This window comes from Pleurodeles waltl, chromosome 8, assembly GCF_031143425.1.
Source record: "Pleurodeles waltl isolate 20211129_DDA chromosome 8, aPleWal1.hap1.20221129, whole genome shotgun sequence".
In the NCBI taxonomy this organism is placed as follows: Eukaryota; Metazoa; Chordata; class Amphibia; order Caudata; family Salamandridae; genus Pleurodeles; species Pleurodeles waltl.
Window position 1 is genome coordinate 1,143,143,096 of NC_090447.1, and position 23,244 is coordinate 1,143,166,339.

Genomic DNA, 23,244 nt, shown 5'->3' on the forward strand with positions numbered 1-23,244 from the left:
TAAACTACGAAAGATGGAGCAGCTGCTTCAAACAGCCACCCCATTTTTCACAAATGCCCTGCCCTCAGGACAGCACGTTATTTGTACATGGGTGCACTGTTCCTGTTCGCTCCTGGCATACCTCGTTAAAGGTGTACCTCTGTCCAAACATGGACAGGTCATCCTAAGTATAATACCTCTGATTGTCACATGTTTTATCTCCCCATTACATTTTACCAGTATTTTCCTGGTGAAATTCATATTGGAAAAACAACTCAAAGTAAACCAGCACTACTTGTAATCTCTGTTGGAGTGAAAACTGCCTTTTGTTCCTGAAACGGGAATTAAAGGAATTCGTAATAAGGTGTAGGAGGCTGGCCTGGCTTATAGTGGGTACCTTGTGGTACTTATACCTTGTGCCAGGTCCAGTTATCCCTTGTTAGTAGAATAGAGGTGTTCTAGCAGCTTAGGCTGATAGAGGTAGCTATAGCAGAGCAGCTTAGGCTGAACTAGGAGACATGCAAAGCTCCTACCATACCACTTATATCATATAGCGCTATATCATAAGAAAACACAATACTCAGAGTTACTAAAAATAAAGGTACTTTATTTTAGTGACAATATGCCAAAAGTATCTCAGAGGATATACTCCCTTAGGAGGAAAGTAATATACACAAAGTATATGCACACAAACCAAAATCAGGTAAGTAACAGTTAGAAAAGTAGTGCAAACAATGTAGAACACAATAGAATGCAATAGGGAGAAATAGGCCTAGGGGCAACACAAACCATATACTCCAAAAGTGGAATGCGAACCACGAATGGACCCCAGGCCTAGTGTAGTGTGTAGAGGGTCGCTGGGAGTGTAAGAAAACACTAAGGGTGTCCAAGATACCCCACCCCAAGACCCTGAAAAGTAGGAGTAAAGTTACCCTACTACCCCAGAATGACAGTAAAGTCTAGATTGGGGATTCTGCAAGGACAACAACTGACTGCAAAACACTGAAGATGGATTCCTGGACCTGAGGGACCTGTAAAGGAAGGGGACCAAGTCCAAGAGTCACGCAAGTGTCCAGGGGGGGAGGGAGCCCACTAAACCCCGGATGAAGGTGCAAAAGGGCTGCATCCGGGTGGAAGAAGCCGAAGGTGCCAGCAACTTCTCCTTTGGTCAGAAGATGTCCCACGGCGCAGAGTTGTTTCCACGCAGAAAGACCGCAAGCAAGCCTTGCTAGCTGCAAGAGTCGCGGTTGAGGATTTTGGGTGCTGCTAGGGCCCAGGAAGGACCAGGAGGTCGCCCCTTGGAGGAGGAGACAGAGGGGGCGCTCAGCAATACAGAGAGCCCACGCAGAAGTAGGCAGCAAGAAGTGTGGCTCAATGGTTAGCGCGGCAGACCCTGATGCAGAAATCTGGCCCGGGACCAGGGTTCAATCCCGCCTCGGCGGGCCTTGAGCTCAATTTCCTCGGACCTGATAATTCTCGCATCGGTGCCTAATCTAATTCATGGGTCCCACTCTGTAACTCTGGGCAATAGCTTGCTTAATCTCCACAACGGCCCCAACAGCGCTGGGATGCCTGCTTCACTTTGGAGGTTGCCCAGGAGTGGGCACCTCACAGGGAAAAGCCAGGAGGGGTTCCATAGCGGTATGTGTACAGCGCCTTGAGATCCTATCGGGTGAGTAGTGCGCTATACAAGTACGAAGTTTACAGTTTACAGCACCCGCAGAAGTATCTGAACAGGCATTTAGAAGATCTGAGGACAGGTGTCGACTTAGAGTCACAAAAGAGGGTCCCACGACGTCGGAGTCCAACTCAGTGAGTTGGGCAATGCAGGACGGAGTGCTGGGGACCTGGGCTAGGCTGTGCACGAAGGAAGTTTTGCAAAAGTGCACAGAAGCCCGAGCAGCTGCAGTTCACGAAGTACACAGGATTACTGTCTGGCGTGGGGAGGCAAGGACTTACCTCCACCAAATTTGGACAGAAGTGCCACTGGACTGTCGAAGACACTTGTACCCAGCTCCTGTGTTCCAGTGACCACGCTCGTCAGGATGAGCGGGGACCCAGAGGACCGGTGATGCAGAAGTTTGGTGCCTGCGTTAGCAGGGGGAAGATTCCGTCGACCCACGGGAGATTTCTTCTTGGCTTCCAGTGCAGGGTGAAGGCAGACAGCCCTCAGAGCATGCACCACTAGGAAACAGTCGAGAAAGCCGGCAGGATGAGGCACTACAATGTTGCTGGAAGTCTTCTTGCTACTTTGTTGCGGTTATGCAGGCGTCCTGGAGCAGTCAGCGGTTGATCCTTGGCAGAAGTCGAAGAGGGAAGTGCAGAGGAACTCTGGTGAGCTCTTGCATTCGTTATCTGGTGAGATACCCACAGGAGAGACCCTAAATAGCCCACAGAGGAGGACTGGCTACAGACAAAGGTAAGCACCTAGCAGGAGGGGTCTCTGACGTCACCTGCTGGCACTGGCCACTCAGAGCTGTCCATTGTGCCCTCACACCTCTGCATCCAAGATGGCAGAGGTCTGGGACACACTGGAGGAGCTCTGGGCACCTCCCCTGGGAGGTGCTGGTCAGGGGAGTGGTCACTCCCCTTTCCTTTGTCCAGTTTCGTGCCAGAGCAGGGCTGGGGGGATCCCTGAACCGGTGTAGACTGGCTTATGCAAGGAGGGCACCATCTATGCCCTTCAAAGCATTTCCAGAGGCCAAGAGAGGCTACTCCTCCCAGGCCCTTCACACCTATTTCCAAAGGAAGAGTGTGTAACACCCTCTCTCAGAGGAAATCCTTTGTTCTGCCTTCCTGGGACCAGGCTGCCCAGGCCCCAGGGGGACAGAAATCTGTCTGAGGGGTTGGCAGTAGCTGCAGTGGAGACCCCGGAAAGTTAGTTTGGCGGTACCCGGGCTCTATGCTGGAGACCCGGGGATGCATGGAATTGTCCCCCCAATACCAGAATGGTATTGGGGTGACAATTCCATGATCCTAGACATGTTACATGGCCATGTTTGGAGTTACCATTGTGACGCTACATATAGGTAGTGACCTATATGTAGTGCACATGTGTAATGGTGTCCCCGCACTCACAAAGTCCGGGGAATTTGCCCTGAACAATGTGGGGGCACCTTGGCTAGTGCCAGGGTGCCCACACACTAAGTAACTTTGCACCTAACCTTGACTAAGTGAGGGTTAGACATATAGGTGACTTATAAGTTACTTAAGTGCAGTATAAAATGGCTGTGAAATAACGTGGATTGTATTTTACTCAGGCTGCAGTGGCAGTCCTGTGTAAGAATTGTCTGAGCTCCCTATGGATGGCAAAAGAAATGCTGCAGCCCATAGGGATCTCCTGGAACCCCAATACCCTGGGTACCTAGGTACCATATACTAGGGAATTATAAGGGTGTTCCAGTGTGCCAATCGGAATTGGTAAAATTGGTCACTAGCCTGCAGTGACAATTTTAAAAGCAGAGAGAGCATAAACACTGAGGTTCTGGTTAGCAGAGCCTCAGTGATGCATTTAGGCACCACACAGGGAACACATACAGGCCACAAACGTATGAGCACTGGGGTCCTGGCTAGCAGGATCCCAGAGACACATATCAAACATACTGACAGCATAGGGTTTTCACTATGAGCACTGGGCCCTGGCTAGCATGATCCCACTGAGACAGTAAAAACACCCTGACATATACTCACAAACAGGCCAAAAGTGGGGTAACAAGGCTAGAAAGAGGCTACCTTCCTACATAAGGTCTTTAATTATGTTAAGTTAGTGGCATAGCCATAGTGCCATGAGCAAGAAAAATGCTCTCTGAACTTTGATTGGGAAGTAAAAGGCTGCCTTATTTGGGTTGCAGTGCCCCACCCACCACTTGGCCTCGAAGCCTTTGCACCCGCTGCACTAATGACAGCCATGCCTGCTGTTTTTAGGGAATGAAGTACAGCTCCACTGAGTATGGTGGACTCAGATATCCGATCGCCTATTTAGGTAGATTGAGGTTGTGTGAGGTTTTTGGGTGTGTTTATAAAGTATTTGAAACAATTATTGTAATATTGCTTTTGCTATGATGGGAAATAGAAAATAAATGACAATTTTCCCATTCTGCTAATGGCAAAGCTAGGTTTGTGTACTGTGCTTGCGCTAGGTGCTTTTTTGAAAAAAAACATATCTGACAATAATGCTGTATTTTACCTAGGCCTCTGAAGAAGTATCGAAATCCTTGCAAGCTACAAAGGAAATTCTTTGTGGTACCGGCGAAAAGGAACCACAGACAGAAACAGTAGCTCAGCTGGCACAAGAACTATACAACAGCGGTCTGTTGGTCACACTGATAACCAACCTACATCTTATAGACTTTGAGGTAGGTCTGGTAATGTCTGTTTTGTTCTCACAAGCGGGAAAGCATGGGTGAAAACCGTGAATTTGTTTTCATAAAAATATTTTGAGTCACATGGCATGGGATGGACTGCAAGGACGTGTAGGGAATCGCAGTGATGCATGGTAAACTTAAAAAAATTATCTTAAGAACAAGTTGAACAGATTGATATGTACTAGTCATCAAATATTAAGAGCGCATAGTCTAGGGATTCATTCTGATTCTCACAGTCGGTTTTTGAAATAGTACCACTCAACATACTTTCCCAAAAAAAGTTCCAAGTTATCCATGTATGCAATTTAACAGGTTACTATCATTTTACAAAAGTAAGAAGCATTCCCTTTCACGTTTACTAGCTTAATTCCTTCAACAATTCTAAGTGGATCACACAATTGATAATCTAATTGGAAGAGGAAGAATGACAACATGACTATAAAAGCCTATTAATACAGACAATGGTGTAACCATCAGACCACTAAGAAACTGACCTTTTCAACCAAGGAAATGATGGCCCTCCATGAGCAATACCTTTAAAAAAAAAAATTAAAAAAAAGAAACGTTATTTTAAATTGTGTAACTCCTCATAAAACAAGAAGCGATGCATCATCCATTGTGTCGCAAAAGCATAGTACGTTTATGCGCCTGGCATATTCATATCAGCACAGGAGTCGGAGAAAGAAGAACGCTTCAAATGCTGCTCTATCGAGAATATGGAAGGAGAAACAGTGCATGAAGTTCACAGTCAAAAAGAACATTCACTTCTAGTTTTCAGGAGCGGGCAGGGTCTGTAAGTAGTCTCTCTTGGGTCGCCATATATATTTTTTGGTGGGGAGGTAGGGGTTTGCAGGTGAGCATATGGCTTGCTATTCATGTCGCAATAGATGAGGCTGCGGATCAATGCGTTCACATTGGGTGGGTGTTTACTTCCCTAATGTAGTGCAATTTCTCACTTTGCTAGAAGAAAGGCAATTGCAGTAAATCTGCATGTGGATTTGGGGATGTTTTTTACATAACCCAATAAGGAAAGTAGAGGGGAGGGGTGTAGTGCATCTTGAGTTTTGAGCGTCAATCTGGTGAATACTTCTCTCCAATATGGTCTTACCTTAGCACAGTTCCACGTCATGAGGGCAAAGTCAGCTCTCCCTGTGCGACATTTGGGGCAGTCTGAAAGTCGAGTGGGATCAAGGTGGGTGACCACGGCGGGCGTGGCATATACTCTGCTTAAGAATTTAAAATGTAGTTTGTGCCGATGGTTAACGGAAACATGGCATGATTGAGTGCAACAAGCAGCCCACATCTTGTCTGATATAGGGTGCCCTAAATCGTTTTCCCAGGCTAGCCTAAGTCTGGAGTCACGTGTTGGTAAGATTTGCATGCATGAGTGATATAGTTGAGAAGTGAGCTGGCCTCCCTCCGAGGCGTTGACCACCAATGGGGGGAGAGGCAGGTGATAAGAGGGAATCTGGGCCCTCTGTGTCCTTGGAAGTACAAAGTGGTCCATGATGGGGGCGTTCGTGAAGCATGGGTCAGTAGTACGAGAAAATACCTGCCCATTTGGAAATAGATCCCCAAAAGTGGTTAAAATGTGTTTCGACAATGTACATTGTATCAACTGCTCCTGTGTTATGGGAAGGCATGGGTTGTTTGCCAAGGGGTAGTGCTAGAGAGTTTGACCACCCAACAACTGAAGTATCTTCCTCAAGGCCCAGCATGTCGTTGACAATGTCTGTATGTCAGTCGGAGCTAATGAGATGCCTGCCAGTAGGAGGGCCCCCGTAGGAGTCGGAAGTGGAAGGTCAGCTTCAGGCTTGGAGGAAGGTATACGAGCATGCGGGTGGTACCAGTGTCTGGCATACCGACACTGTGCAACCAAATGATAGAGATGAAAGTGTGGGACTCCAAACCCTCCTCGTTCTTGATGGAGCACAAGGGTAGTCTATCTGATTTGGGGCTGTTTCCCTGCCCATACAAGTGGTGTCAGTATACTTTGTAAGGATGCAAAAAACAAGCTGGTGAGGGGTATGGGAATGTTTTGAAACAGGTCTAAAAAGCGGGGCAGCACTGCCTCCATGGACAGTGGAAAGCGGCCCCATTGGTCCACCTGCGATGACATTCGATCCATCACTGGGCCGTAATTTAGGCATATAACCTGATCCTTATTTTGGTGAATGTGGTAGCACAGTGGTCAGAGCGACCGCCTTGGGAGCTGGGGATCCGGGTTTGAGCCCCAGCGTCGGCGCAATGACCTGTGATTCTCAGCAAATCACTTAATCTCTCTGTGCCCATGGACAGCGCCTGGACACCCTCACGGGTGATCAGCCATGCTATATAAGTCTGCACTTTTAATTTTTTTTATTTCTAAGTAGCATACAAAGTCTTCACTCCACTTCAGCGGGAAGTCGCAGGTTATCCAAGTGGTTGCAGCAGTCAATGGAAACCATTCCAACTTATTCTAACTAATATGGAGGCCAGACAGGGCTCCATACCAGTTCAGTTCCCTGAGTATTGGGGCTATGTTTTCAGTTGGGTGGCGTATAAACAACAGATAATAGTCCGCATTGAGTAGTGGACCAGGTTTAAACTGCATTCCTCTATGGAGCTATTCAGTCGGTAGGTAACGTACTAAGGCAGTGGTTCCCAACCTTTTGAATTTTGTGGACCCCCACTTTATCATTACTGGAGCCTGGGGACCCCCACTGAATCTTTCTTGGAATCTGGGGACCCCCACTGAGTCATTACTGAAAGCTGGGGACCTAATCTGTTAATATTATTTAATTTTCTAAGCAGTCGCGTATCCCCTGAGAAGGCTTCGCGGACCCCCAGGGGTCCCCGGACCACAGGGTGGGAACCCCTGTACTAAGGAATCCATTGCTGTTATGAAGAGTAAGGGCATAGGAGGCAGCCCTGCCTCATTCCATACGTAATCGAGAAGGGGGCTGAAAGCATCCTGTTCACTCTAATCCGTGCCATTGGCAATGAGTACAGAAGTGAGACTAGAGATGAGAAATTGCGGGGGAGTCCCATTTTGTTAAGTACAGCATGGCGGAATGGTCACTCAAGGGAATCAAAGGCCTTTTCTGCATCAAGCAAGGCTATAACGGCAGGCACTGTGGGGGGGAAACTTTGTTAATGACTGCAAAGACAGTTCGAAGGTTCAGAGACGTGGAGGGGTGCAGAGCAAAACCCGATTGAGACGGGGAAATGATTTGATCCATCATGGAAAGCGAGGTGGGTTGACAGTAGTTTAGCTAGGATCTTGTTATCAAAGTTTAGTAATGACGGTGGTAGGTAGGAGTTAAAATAATGTGGGTTTCTCCAGTTTCAGGAGCAGTGTAATTACTGCTTCGTGTTGCGTGGGTGGCAGTGTGCCACACTGCAGGGCCTCCGAGTAGAGAACAAGGAGGTGTGCGGCTAAGAGGTGTTTTGTATGCCTCATAAAAGGCGCCTGTGAAGCCATCAAGGCCAGGGGCTTGGAGCCATTCATAGAGTTGATTGCCTGAACAATCCCTTCAGTAGTAAAGGGTTCACTGAAAAACTGTTGCTGGGCAGTGGTAAGCCACACAGAGGCAATTTCACCCATGTAGGTTCCTCATGCAGTCCCGTCGTCGTTAAGGTGCGTAGTTTATACGTCTGTGTAAAAGTGAAGGAGTTTGGCCCGTATATCAACTATGCCAAGAAGGCAGGTGCCATTCCCCCAGTGTAGTTCAGAAATAAAGGATGCAAAGAGGGCGCAGAAGTCTGGCCAGGGTGCGTTCTGGTTGCTCCCCGTCTCCATAGCAACGGGCCTCTCGCTGATCACCTTCATTGAACTCAGCCATCAATATGGCATGCGTGGGCAGTTGAACAGCAGCGCCTGGTGAGCATTGGTTTGGTCAATTTCAGCGAGTTCGGTCTCGATGTAAACCAGGGTTTTGCTCAGATCTCACTGTATGCCTGCACGCTTAGAAATGCACACCACTCCGATACATGCCTTAAAGGCCTTCCACAGAGTGGCTTGTGACTGTACTGAATTTATGTTCAGATCAAAGTGCATTCAATGACAGCCAATCGCTTTTCTGTGCAGAAGAGGTCATCTTGTAGTTCCTTATATGGGAATTGCCATTGGTGCTCAGTTCCATCAGCAATGGGGATATGCAATGTCATCATCACAGGAGAGTGGTTTGCGGGAGGTGGGTTACCATGGCAAGCCATGGTCTTATTATAACTGAGAGGAACCAGGAATCTGTTCACATCCAAATATCATGTGGGCCAGAGTAGAAGGTATCAGCAGGTGTTGTGGGGTGTAACAAGCACCATGAGTTGTGTAGTGCATGAGTGTCGCAGATGTTGCAAAAGAATCTTTAGGGATCTTGGTTTACCTACTGGGTGACATGCAGTGGAATCTAACATCTAATTCAGGAGCATATTGAAATCCTCTCCCAGTAGAATATGATCCATGTCTATGCGGTCAATCATTGTAAGGAGTGTACAAACGTGCCATAGTTGGAATAGAAGCGATTTGTGTCCAATGAACTGGCAAACGGGAGAGTCTAGGTGGCAAAAGAGTCTCTTAAAGGAAGACTAATTTTGAGTTGTCGTAGGTACTGCAGCACCTGTTTACCTTTGCAAGGGCTGTTGAGGCCGCGGATGTTCCAGGACTTGAAGTTTACACCAGTGGTTAGGTGTATGTTTGTGTGTGTGGGCCTAGCTTGAGTATAATCAGTATATGATGGATCAGACATACTAAGCAAGTGTAATGGTGCATCACGAAAAACAAAATAATAGAAACAAGTCTACCACAATAAGTCCCCACCCACACCCAGCTAGGTGCCAGGTGAATCCCCATTGTGACAATGCAACACAAAACATATACCCTTGAAACATAACTGTGGTTTAAACCAGTGGGATTTGGGAACACCACGGTGGGTGGCTCTGATATCGGATATGTCACAATAGGAGGAATCTGGAATAGAATGGGCCCATACAGCACTGTTGCAACTAAAACATAATGTTCAGATATCACTTGTGTCAGGTGGAAGAGTAAAATCAAGTGGGGGGGTCCGATGAGCACCGAGTGACATTTCACCCGGCCTGCATCAGGTAGTGTGATTAGTCATTTGTTCCGTCTGGAAGAGGTCCATGCTAGTAGCAATTGGGGAGTCTTAGGGTGCTTGTCCAGTCAAAGGCATGCTGGATATAACATTCCGTATTTGAGTCCCAGTTTGCGTGGTGCAGTTTTACCTTTGTTAAACTTACTCCTGGCATCTTGGACCTGCAACTGTAAAGTCCAGAAATAGGGAGATAGTGGAGCCTTAATACTGGAGCGGTCCCAACTCACAAACCAGTTGAAGCAGCACGTTTCAATCCCTAAAATTAATGAGTTGTGGGATAATTGGCTGCTGCTCTGTTCTGGGTGGTGACCCAGGGATCTGTGTGCCTGCTCAACTACGAATGTTGAAGTGTTCTGTCTGCCCAATAGGTCAGAGAGCAGGCATTCAGCAAAGAGATCAAGGCAACCAGTGTCCGTTGTCTCCACTGTTTCTAGAATATGGATATTAAGCCAGATCCTCATTTTTAATAACTATTTTTTTCAGTTGGGTCTCCAAATGCTCCAGTTGATTCACCATGTTGGCATTGTTGTCTTTGTTGTGAGGTTATTTTAGCAGCTTTTTATGGGCACATTATTTTAGCCATAGACCTGCAGCTTGTGCCCTTTAGCCTAGTAACAATTCATTTTTTTTTCTGAGCAGAAGCTCTCTCCTGTGGTGATGTTTTATTTTCCTTTATCTCAAATGCTTTTAGCACAGAAACAGTTTTTATTCCTTTACTCTGACGTTCTCATTCTGTGTTTTGCTCAAGGCTGTCTCCACTGTGTTGTCAGTACAAAGTGGAAAGCCGCAAACTTTGTCACTTCACAAGAAACATACGTGTTCTTACGTTAGGGCAGGTTTCTCAGAACACCAGCTGTTTTATTGTAAAACAACCCTCTCCCTTCTATACATTAATGGGAGAGTTCCAGCCAGAATGATGCCACTGCATGCTGTTGCCTCATTGCAGCTGTTTGTTGAGACTTTACGTCTTTTCCACCCAACTGAGAGGACTCTCAGTAGGTCAACAGCCCTTTTTGTTACAGCCATATCCAGGTATGGGGAATGGTGTCTTCCTAGTGATCCTGAAGGGCAGATCAGGGCTAACACTGCTGTGGTCTAGTAGTACCGTAGAATTCCAGCTCAAAGCATTCTGACACTATGGTGGAACTTTTCTTATGTTTCACTTTTCTTGTTACCGCATTGCTATTATTATGTTTCATCACCCTATTCATTGCAGTCCATGCTATTTTATCTAGAAAGCAGTTGATTCAGTAAATTGTATTGAACCAATTCTTGCCTATGTGAGACGAATGTAACTGAGAAAAAAGGATAAGATCTTTTACATCACGATTTCCCTAAGAAATCAGAATGTCATGCGCACAGCTGCCCAAATCACCACCACTTTCAGGTGCTGTTGAGGTACTGCAAACTGTCCCTAAAGGTTAAGCCGACAGTTGTCACACAGTGTTGAATTGGACTCAGTACCCCACAACCTAATAGTGCTGCTGCCCGAATCCAGCAGTCTCATTCGTACAATGAGAGCCAGCACGACATCCTCAAGTTCTGAAATGCGTCCCTCCGCGCCTACTAGCCTGGTGTCATGTCAGTGAAGGCGTTCATTCATATGGTTGAAGCAAGTAGTGATGGAGTCAAATTGCGCATCAGTTGCGCGCAATATGGTTTTCAGTTCCGCCATAATTGCTTGCAGGCCTATCAGCGTTTCAGCCATGGGCCCCTTGGCCGCAGCTCCCTCCATGTTGAATTCAGTTTCAGCCCCTTCGGCGGTCTTCAATTTCTCGAATGGAAATTTCTTCTTTTTAGGGTTGTTCCAGCCCATGGCAGTAATGGGCTCAACTGCAGTCTACTCCCAGTTTCCAGAGGGGGAGATGGTGGTCTGGTCAGGTGGCTATAGTGTTTGCAATGAATAAGGAGCCCCAATACAGATCATGATGGAAGAGGCAGCCAAGTAGCTCAATTGCATTTAGCAGTATACACGTAGGCCACACTCCAGGGAGCTGATGTGAAGGAGGGTGGGCGGTGGGCCCCGCCGATATGACCGTTTAGCAGGATAGCTCCTAGTCTTTATGTTGATGGGCTGCAGGGAGAGGGAACGTCAAAGGAGGGCCCTTCAGTGATGATGGATAGTGTAGGAGACTATCCCCAGGGCTATGGTGGGAGTGTCATGCACAAAGAGAAGCAGCGGACCATGACACGAAGTCAGAGCATGCGGGTCACAATGTCAGGGATACCCTGTTTAAAGGCGCTCACCTCAGCAGTGCCGCCATGCCCAGCAGGCCCGCTCCGTAGGCCACAAAACGCTTCACGGGTGCAAACATGCAGAATAACTTAGAGGGGGTCCCTTCCTCTCCAGCAGCACGTCGCTCCAGGGAACAGGTGGGATGCCACATAGGCACGGGCCGCTCTGCGCAACCCACGCACCCGCACCTCAAGCCTGCCCGTGATTCCTCCAAGACATGCGGCGGTTGTCAAGCGCAGTCCCTCCTACCTCTGCATTGCGGCCAACAGGAGAAGCAAGGTTTGGTCCCCAGGAGCAGCAGGTGACAAGGGAGAGTTCTCCCACAGTTAGAACCTACAGTCAGTGTATGCAGGGTCCATCTGTCCCATGATCAGGGCCGTTGAATTGGAGCTGCACCACAGTGTGGCCATCTTGGTGGCTGGTATGGCCACGCCCCCCACATCCCACATGAGTAATACACGTTTCAGATTAGCATAGATTATCACTTAAATATCAGTTTGAAATGTAGTTTAGATGTGCTATATTTTTGTCACAAAAAATAAGCTTGTCATTTTCTGAAGCTATATTTATTGACAAACACATATCGGCTTGATTTTCATTAAGTAAATAAATAAAGCAACAAACACATTGTCATCATTTAGTTGTCAAACATCAGTCTCTTTCATAAAACACATCAACTTATTGTCAAACATCTTTTTTAAAAAAATCAGTAGATACTTTGCCCTTGTGAGGTGAATTGATGATATAACTTCAAGAGGTAGTCAGATTCACATTATAGGACTAATAGACCATAGTAGGGGAGTCCATCAGGTCATGTGCCTTCCCCATTGATTAAGGCTAAAATGGCCTTTGTTATTTCTGATGCGTCAATGGAATTGTCAGATAGTTGTCTATCAGATAATTGTCTCGTTCTACCAGTCGTGTAGGTAGTGCTAGTTTCTTGTATGTTTCAGGCGAAGATAATCAGACACAGTAGTTCTAGAGTACTGATACTTCGTTTGGTGGCAGTGATAAGTGATTTTGAGAATTATGAATTATCCTTCGAAGTTTCAGACACATCCAGAAAACTTTACACCAGCCATGGCTCTCCAGAGCCTCTGGTGGTTTCATGCCTCTCCAGCTGTGACTCCTTCTATGGACATGACAACAGCATAGTATAGTAGGGGCCAACTGGTGCACTGGCATCGTTTTCTGTTTGTACATCTCATTTATGTGGTTCTAGAGATCTCTGTGTTTCACTTAAGAAATTCCTCAGCACTAGACATTGACTGGGTCAGATATCTCCTAAAGATGACAGAAGAAGATGTCCCTTTTGGATCCACATGACTACTACATGTAGCATTTTGGATTGGAGCTGAACGCTACAGCCTGTGATTCTAGTGCCTGCATGCACCTAAAGACCATCCAGGAGCAAGAGACCAAATTGTTTCTGGCTAAGGCGAGAGAAGTCGTCTTCTTTCTCCAGGAAATGGTCCTTGCCACTGAACACTTCCTCATCATTGGAGCAGATCCTGATGTAAAAATAGAACATGGCAAAGATTCCTGGTCCATCAGCAGACCTTGCACAGGTAGAGGCCTTCCAGCTTGCTGTGCTGGAGCTATTGAGGACAACTTCTGGACTTTCTGGGATACCTCAGAGCATGCATCTATGGGCTTGGCAGCTCTAGTGGCTCATACACCAAGAAAGAAGTCTCAGTTGCAATGGTGCCATTCATTGTTCAGTAAGAGCCCCCTTGGATGCTGACACAGACATGGCCTATGGAGTTAACTATGATGGCACTTTCAAAGCATTCGATGGTGGAAGACTTATGTGGCAAGTGGAAAAGGTAAGGCACTATTTAATGGTGTTCCATGAGCAGAGCATCTCCCTAGGGTTCAGAGGTTTGCCCAGATGTAGAAAAGTTTTGGTTCCAAGTATGATGCCCTTATAGTGCATGACAAAGATTATGGTCTTACAGAGGCAGTGCTTAATTTGTAAATAAAAATGTGGCTGCTGCAATTAAATGTGCGAACACGGAATACTGAGGCAGCATGATCTGAAGCCATCCGGCTGTGCCTCTTCCTGGAGAACCACGGGACAGAGAAGATAACATGGAGGATTTCATAAGGTAAGCAAATGTCTTTCTAAAATAAATAAGCTTTATCAAACTCTTCCTCCTAATATATTTATTTTTGAAGTTTAGGCTATTGGGGAAAAAGTTGAATAGAGCCATTAATGTCCTTATGACATTATTTTTTTTTATTTTTTATTATTATTCTTTTTTTATTTTTTTTAACCTGTAAAGGTAAACAACAAATCGAAAACATGGCATTATCCAGGTAGAGCACAGTACAACACATAGGGGGTTATTACAACTTTGGAGGAAGTGTTAATCCGTCCCTAAAGTGACGGATATACCACTAGCCGTATTACGAGTTCCATAGGATATAATGGACTCGTAATACGGCTGGTGGTATATCCGTCACTTTACCGTCACTTTTGGAACGGATTAACACCTCCTCCAAAGTTGTAATAACCCCCATAATGTTAACAACAGTTTAACTGTATAAACCAGGGTGTGACCGAATAACGGATAAATCCCCACCATATGGCATTCCTGGCGTCTTCGAGATGCAGCAGTATAATGCTCTTCCAAAGCTCTGGGTTTCTCTGGAAAGCAACTAAAAAAGGCGCCAAATTAGCACAGGATCATATAAAGGGGCATCTTCCTGAAGGAGCTCACTAGAATGATAACTTTTCTAGGCAAAAAGAAACCGAAGTCTTTCACTGTAGATCTGTGAATCACAAATTCCATTAACTTAATATTCCAGCTGAGCTTGGGCTGAGATAGGACCAGGTGTAGGGTAAGGAGCAGTGACATTGATCAATCTTGAAGGGCTTCAACTGGGATGCATGAAAGACAGGGTGACTCAAAGGCATCAAAGCTTGAAGGCTATGGAATTGATACATTAATTAGTACAGAATGGACTACAGAAATGAGGTTTTAGCTTACTAAATTAGGACAAAGACAGTAAAAAGTGTGAAGACAACCAGACTTTTTTTTCCAAAGTATTTCTTCATCGGCATATCAACTTACGTAACATTAGCCACAAGATATACAGTCAAAAATGTTTGGCAAAAAGAACACAGTAAAAGGGTGCTGCAACTCGAGTATTACATTACTGTTTACTTTTACCAAAAATTTGAGGTGTTATAATTCACAAACTTTAGTAACCGGACAGACCAAGAATAGACAATTAATTTTGTAAGGAGGAAATGTGAGGAGGGAGGGAGCCAACAGTGCACTGTAGAAAGTATTAAGGAGTATCTTGTTTTCCCAGCACCATGCCAAAACTGCAGCTGTTGCTGGGGGTGTAGCAAGGGTTGTGTACTAGATGGCCAGTGATGTTTCTTGATAGCAGCACCAAGTTTAGTTATTAATATTATAGTAAAATAGGGGTCGCTGGATTGAAGGTGAGGTCGCAGGATGTTCTGGTTCTCCGGTTGATCTCTCATCTGATTTAGCCTCCAAGGTGTTCAGGTACCCCTCTGAACGCAGTGCTGGTGGGACTCATGCAGTGGTATGGAAAAATTGTGCGTGTGCCTCAAGTTCAGCATATGCACCCCCCTTCAATTCATGGCACCAGCTGCAGGGAAGGGGCATTGAGGACTTCCAGGCCATGGAAATTCGCCATTTGGCAAGTGCCTGGGCAAGTTCAAATATTTTGTGCATATTTTGGGTATGTTTTGAGCGCTGGGTTAGTCCTAACAGGCAATGTGGTGTTACCTGAGGGGAACTGCCTCCCCACTATATTGCAGATATGCGCCATGACCATTTCCTAGTAGTCTGCTATTGGGCAGAATTACACAATTTGAATGAAGCCTGCATTGACCTCAGGACACCACAGGCAAGTGCGTATGGACCCCACAAGCATGTGGTCTATCCGCTGAGGTGTCGAGTAGTTTTAGTGTAAATAATTAAATTGAAACAGGCATTGCGAGAAATGTTTTTAACTTTCTGCAGGCATCATGCCCACTGGATGTCAGTAAGTTCCTGGCAAATGTCCAACGCCCCATGTGCCCTATGGGCTGAGAGAGGGGGCTCTGTCTTGTGTTGTACTGTGATGTAGAGGTAGGCCACTGCATGCCTGGCACAAACATTTGTAACGGTTGGGAGACAGTTGGCATATTGTGTGTTCTGTTCCAAATCGCGTAAAGTAAGTGTGCTGTTGCTGCGCAGAGGAGGATATTCCCAACATGGAGTCCATTGGTCTTGACTAGAGCATTGAACTACCTCAAGGCCATCCGAAAATAGGTCCCCCAGGCGAGTATGCCAACCTCCCTAAATGGCCTGATGTTGAATCTGAGTCATCGGTTCAGCAGCCTGTCATTACCCAAAGTGGAAGGGTAGAAGCATATGGTCCCAGTGCCCTCTCAGTGTAAATGCCCATCGCTCAACTGTGTCTGTCTTCCGTCATTAGCGCATTGCCCCCTGCTGCTGAGCTCACTGAATTCGATCCTAGGAGCCATTCTAGGATACTATTCGGGAGTGTGTCTGGAAGCCAGTTTCCCAGTTCCTGAATACAGATCCTGGCCAGCTAGCAGGTCAGGCACTGGAGGCGGCTGTGTAATACTGTTCATAATCTGGAGCCCCCAGTACCTCCCTGTCCAACAGGACATATAGTTTGTGAATAGAGACTCTACATCTTCCTGCACTCCATGTTAAGGTGATTTAGTTGAGACTGGAGTGCACGAAACAAAAACCTGCTGAGAGTCACTAGTATAGTGGAGAAGAAGTATATAGTCTGAGGAGAACCAGTATCTTTGAAATGGCCACCCATCTCATAGTGGATAAATGTAGGCCACTCCTAAAGGAGAACAAGAGCCTAATACTGGCCACTGCCTTCCTTATTAGGTTCCCCGCAACAAAGTCTTCCTCCCTGTGGTATAAATGGACTCCCAAGCATTTAATAGTGTATGCATGTGTAAGGGGAGTAAATGGCAGTGTTAGGCGCTGCGGTGTTGCTACCAGCATAAGTGGGAATATACTTGATTTGTCCTAGTTGACACTTGGGCCATATATCACACTAAATTCCTCCAGTAGAGCAATTAGGGGAGCCATAGCGGGTGCATGGTCACAGAGATAGATCAGGGCATTGTCTGCATATAGAGCGATCATATGCCATCGACCCTCCAGCTGTATACCCCATTCAGGCCCTTTTGCTTGCAGGGCACAGGCCAAGGGTTCCATAGCCATTGCAAAAATAATGGGGGACAGTGGGCACATCTGATAAGTGCCACGTTCTTTGGGAAGTGGGTTAAGATCATTTGAACTAGTTGTACAATTGTTTAAAACATGTGATGCACTAACTACATTTCCTCACATGTCTGGCTTGGGTATTGAGAGACAGTGTGGTGAGGCACGGACACAGGACCAGCTCATATAAGGGGCTCATTTAAATTGTACACAGGATGGCTAAGTACCAATTCATGAGGTGGAATATCCAAGGTTTGGGCTCCACTAGAAAGCGACATTCTGTGCATCATTATCTACGGAGGAGGAGTATACAAATCGCTTTTCTGCAAAAGACATGTGTTGGGAGGGGAGGAAGAACGCTTACAGAGGCGCTGGAGGGGATATTGCTATTGTACCACATACTCTGGCTTTTTGCGGGGGCCTTGGTGTGGATCTGCCCTGGAGTTCCATTCCAAACGTTGAGGACAGATGTTGATCCTGAGGGTATATATGTGCTGGTGGATGGGCTCCAGGATGGGAAGCAGTAGTACTAGGTAGTATGTATGCTCCTAACACGACACACCCGCCTTCTTATTTCAACTTGCTACTATATTAACACAATGGACTCATAAACCATGGATACTAGGGGGCGACTTGAACTGCATAATTGACTCACGCCTTGACCGATCACACCCCCACTGCCTGGCTCCTCAGGTTGAGACGGCGGCAGTACTGTTTTCTCAGTGGCTCCAACATTGGCCCCTATTAGACAATTGGAAATTTCTATATCCAAATGAGACAGACTACTCTCACTACTCAGTGGTGCATGATTTGTATGTTAGGCTGGACAGAATTCTGTGTGACCCAAACGACCCAACTCCGTATGGTAGGGGCGGAATATCTGATCACGATCCATTACAGATACAGCTAGAGTGGGGTGCTGCTAGACCACCGGTTCCCTCCTGGCGACTGCAACCAGCCTTAGTTGAGGATCAGACACTACGAGCTGAGACAGACGAAATGTTGATGCACTACTTCCCTGAGAATTGGGGCACATCTACCTCCAAGCTCATCAAGCTCATAGATTGGGAGGCGATGAAGGTAGTGTTAAGGGGTCATTTCATCTGTACAGTAGTGGGGGCTACATCGACCATACACAACGACTTGACGCAAGTGGAGGCTTCTCTGAAACCCCTGGAGGCGGTCGTTAGGAACAACCCCAACAAGCAGGCACATCTGAACAAGGAATTAGCTACGCACACATGCCTTTGGAGCAGTTGCGGTGCATTGACTTTAGGTCGTATCAAGTTAAGATGCACGCTGAGGGCGATAAGGCTGGTCATCTGTCCGCTTGGCTACTATGTAGCGCTGACTCCCCCGCTCCTATTGTCAGGATTCATATATCACCAACAGAGTTTTCCTTGCAGCAATCTCAGATACATGATGCATTTACATCACACTACTGTACACTTTCTAATCCCTTGCACTTGCCCCGACACAAAAACATACGAGAGTTCTTAGTCGTGGTGGTACTCCCAACATTAGCGCCCACAGAGAAAGAAGACTTTAATACCCCCCTCACCTTAAAAGAGGTTAAGGGAGCAATCAAGGGAGCTGCCACTCACAATACGCTGGACATCCTATCAAATGTTATAAGGCATACGAGCATCACCTTGCCCCTAAGATACTCAAATTGTACTAAACAGCAGTGGAAGAGGGCCATTTACCACTGAGCATGCAGGAGGAACTCCTGGTCTCTCTCCCAAAGCCAGGTAAAGATCCAGAGGAACTGGCCTCCTACCGCCCACTGTCTATGTTGGGATCGGATTACAAGATCCTAAGCAAGATCATAGCTGGCCGCCTTTATGGACACATGAGAAGGTTGGTGCACCCAGATCAAAACTGGTTGATACCCAGGTCATCTACCACGCTAAACATTTGTCGGTTGCACAGTGTGATTGAACTGGCCCCATCCCGATGGCCATTCATAGCATGCCTGGTATTTGATCTAGAAAAGGCATTTGGTATGTCGGAGTGGGACTATCTCTTTTCAGCAGTGACGGAGTTTGGGCTAGAGGGGAGGCTTCAAGCATTAAACTGGTTACTCTATGTGGATCCGCAGGCGAGGGTCAAGATTGGCAGATGTGCCTCACAGCTGTTTCAGATCAAGCGTGGGACCCGGCAAGGTTGCCTGCTCTCTCCGCTTCTATTCAATCTTGCCATGGAGCCTTTGGCACAGAGGCTGCGCCAGCTGGTGGATGTATGGGGCATCCCGCTATTCAGTGAGATGAACGTCTTCTTGCTGTGTGCAGACGGCATCTTGATTTATGTCCATGATATCAGGGAAGGCATTGCGCCCATACGGATGCTACTGCGGGATTTCAATGAGGCATCAGGACTCTGGGTACATGGGCTAAATCCTGCTTGTTCCCGTTGCACCCACATTGCCCTCCACAGGACCTCATTATAGAGGGTCACTAGGTAAGATGGGAGCCTCACACATTCAGATATCTGGCCATTGATCTATATCACGACAGGCTAGATCTCCTAGATGGCAATTTCACGAAGGCAGTAACGTCACCGAAACCTCAGATGGCCTTTCCGAGAACACTCCCATTCACGGTCCAGGATAGGGTGTCACTTGCTAAAATGATAGTACGCCCTCTCCAGTTATACTTTTTCCAAAACCTTCCAGTCAACATCCCCAGGTCCACCTTCCAAGCTCTACACTGTACTCTGGGGTCCTTTATTTAGAATAAGGGCCGCTGACGGGTCGCACTTTGTAAGTTACAACTTCCCACAAAGAAAGGGGGGTTGGATGCCCTCAATCTCGAATATTATTACCTGGCCGCACAATTGTAGTGGCCTGCATAGTGGCTGGTGGATCGCCACATTGAAAAGTTGTCCCCTTTTTATCTGGGGTAGGCACGGGCGGAGCTGAGAAGTGCACTGAAGCCTCATGCACGCCCTCCCCCTGGGGCGAATGGTCTACTGAACATTGCATTTAATAGCTATCAGCGTAGCCTGAAGTTAGTGCCATGTGTGCTACTTTATTCACCGGCTATTCCATTGGGGTCGCTATCTAGTTTCACTAGAATGATGGGAGGAATGCATACGTGGACGGCGGCAGGAGTAGATACGCTAGGAACGCTATTTTGAGAAGGTTCACTGATGACTTACGAGCAGCCCCGAGAAATATATCACCTACCTGTAGGGCATTTCCTGGGGAGCGCACATCTCTTGGCAGAGATGGTCAATCTCTGGGGCATCCTAGATACAGAGCCGGACTCCCACCAAATAATTCACCTATTATACACCATGGGTGAGGGGCGTAAATTGGTAACATGGTTTACCCAGGCATTTGCACGAGCTGTACAGGATCCACTTTTTGCGACTCATAGAAAATGGGAGGGTGATTTGGGTAGGGAGATTGCTATGAAGGATTGGGCAAACATCACTTAGTACCTAAGTAGGGTGTCAAACGCACAGTTCCAGTATATTTAACATAATATATTGCACTGGGCGTATCTTACGCCTGCCTCTCTCTCCTGAATGTTCGGTTCCCTGTCCACATGCCCATGATATCAACAAACAGAAGCGGATATCAAACATAAGTTTTGGGCCTGCCCGGTTATGGCAGAGTACTGGACTCGGGTAATAGCTGAAATAGAGCGATTATCGGAACACCACTTACAATGGAGGGGGCATTGTTGGGCCTTTTCCACAGGCCAGTAGCAGCTAAAGCCAGCAGTAGGTTTATAGATTTGGCTCTGCTTCTGGCCAACAGGCCTATTACATTACCCAGCACTGGCAGGTAGCAACACTAAAATGGGGTCGGGCAGAGGCGGTGGCCCTAAGGTGCGAAGAGATAAGGGGATTACAGAAATATCCCGTAGTCCCGACCTGTGAAGCATTGCTCAGTGGCTTACACCCTCACCCAGAGACACCTAACAATTCACAGGAGGATATATGAGATCCGTTATACATCCTCTGTCCCACCCATCATAGTCTTTCACCCCCCCATATCACACACTTCACGTCACATTCTTTAAGTAGTTTGTCAACCTGGATGGAACCTACGGTACTACTCATAAATGGACCCTAGAGACCAGGCCTATCTAGACTGAATACAGCTATACAGGGAAGATGTAGTTGGTGCATCACAAGTCGGTTTTATGTGCAGTCATGTTATAACTGTATGGTAATGCATGAATAGTTACCCCTACAGTGTAACCGGTGTTCCATTTGACATGCTAGAGAATTATGAGTGAATACTCATATAGATTCTGTCACCAGTTTGCTCTATTGTATGAATTGTACTTTTGTATTTCAATAGGTCATTTGGCCTGTATTCACATTCTCTGTAAGGGCCGTGTAAAGAAGATGTATCCACGAGAGAATTACTGTCCTAATTTGCAGAGTACTGTCAACAGAAAAGGCCACCCCAAGGTGTCAAAGTTTTTTTTTTTTATATCCATGGGGGTGACCGAAGGGCGTATGCTGTTAGTTCACTCCGTGTCATTTATTAGAAACAGTAGGCACACATTTAGTGAAGTGTTGCATCCCGGAATGAAGCCATTTTGGTCCAGATGAACTATTGATTGCACTTTTAACACACATTTTTTACTAATATTTTGCCCATAACTTTATTGTCCGTATTCACCAGGGACAAAAGTCGATATGAGCCCACTAACAAAGGGTCCCTTCCTGGTTTACAGCGAACTGTGAGAAGAGCTTCTCTCACAGAAGGTAGGAGCTGTCCCTTTTACGTGTAACCTCATACACTTGTAGTAATCTAGGGGTCAAAAGCTGAGTGAAAGTGCTATCAAAATCCACAGGGAAGAAGTCTGTGCCAGATTCCTTACCCCTGGCCATCTGTGAGATTGCCAGTGGGATCTCCTTGACATCTAGATTTGCATCTAATTATAAGGGCTATGGGGGGGGGGGTGATTGTCAGCAAAAGGAGGGCATCCAAATATGTCTCAATGTGGAGTATATTGTCTGTCTCGGGGCAGTGGATAATGTGCTGTAGTTCTCCCAGAGTGTGTGATTCGTTTCTCTCTGTGTGTTCGCAATATGTCCCTGTGAATTGCGATGGCTGCCACTTCACAACAAAGCAGACAAGCAGGGAGATGTCCGCCTTGTCCCCCTCTCCATGTTGACTAGCCATAAATGCTGTGCAATCTAAAATGGAGAGTCGAGGCAGTGCATTGGTATGATCTATTTTTGCTTGGGGTAGTGTGGTAATAGAAGAAGGGTCAGAAAAAGAGCGCTTCTCTAGCGTACGAATCTTGGACTCTAAAGACGTCAACTCTCCCTAGAGCACCTTCCTAATACCGTATGTTGCTTTGATAGCCAATCCTCGAAGCATCACCTTGATGGCCTCCCTCGCCCCGCCCCCCCCCCCCCCCCCCCCCCCGACGAGAGTATCATGCCTTTGTTTTTGCGAAAGTAATTTCCACAGCTTCCCACAGGGTCACCCGGTATTCTGAGTCGTCAGGAGGTACTATATGGGTATATGTGTGCGGGTTTGTGGTCTGGCAAGGTGTGCCCCAGATATTTGGTCCTCTTGTCTTAGGGGCCAGGTCTGCAGAGCAGAATATGACATCTATTCTAGTGTGAATTCCATGAAACCCGGAATAATGTGACATGGCGCCTCACCCAGACGACTGACTTTGGAATACTCAGAGACTTGCTTGTGAGAGGCCCAGCGTTGGAAGTGCCTTATATTCCTTAAAGATTGGGTCCTTGGGACAGGAAGGGTGGACCAGTCCATGTCGATATCAGGCACACTCTTGAAGTCTCCACTCAAGAAGCATGATGCAAGTGTGCTGGTCAGTAAGACAGGTGTCAATTTATAAGAGAAGGCTGCCTGATTGGTATTGGGGAATACAACATCACTATCGATAATGCTGACCCATCTAAAAGGGCCTCAGAGCCACATAGTAACCCTCTGGATCAACCATAGAGTGCTGTGGTGTAAAAGGGACCCCATATGCTATCCATAACAGTATCCCAGTAGTGTAACTGGAATACCCAGTTTCAACTTCGATGCCTCGCCACCGTTTTCTTAGCTTTGTCAATTCTGCTTGTATGAGGTGTGTTTCCTGTATGCATGCCAAGTGGAAATGGCGTCTTTTCAGGTAAAGGTGTATCTCGTATTGTTTAACTGAGCTAGCCACACCCCTAGCGTTCCAAGTGAGGCAATTCTAGTGGCAGTTTCTAGTGTTTATGACGACCCCTATTGGCTGTATAACAGAGTCCTATGTTGTGTTATTATACAAAGCATATATCACCCCTCTCTACATGTGTAGCAAAATACAGCTTGAGAATTGTCAAGTAAAACAATAAAC

General features: G+C 46.6%; 1 protein-coding gene across 6 annotated transcripts in view; it reads left to right on the forward strand.

The window, feature by feature from the left end:
• Nucleotides 1-23,244, forward strand: part of CAB39L (calcium binding protein 39 like) — an 803,103-nt gene that overhangs the window by 352,392 nt on the left and 427,467 nt on the right. For all 6 annotated transcript variants that reach the window (XM_069205367.1, XM_069205368.1, XM_069205370.1 and 3 more), the window contains one exon: nucleotides 4,170-4,334. In XM_069205367.1, the coding sequence (XP_069061468.1) occupies nucleotides 4,170-4,334 (165 nt within the window). The remainder of the gene's footprint in view (nucleotides 1-4,169; nucleotides 4,335-23,244) is intronic.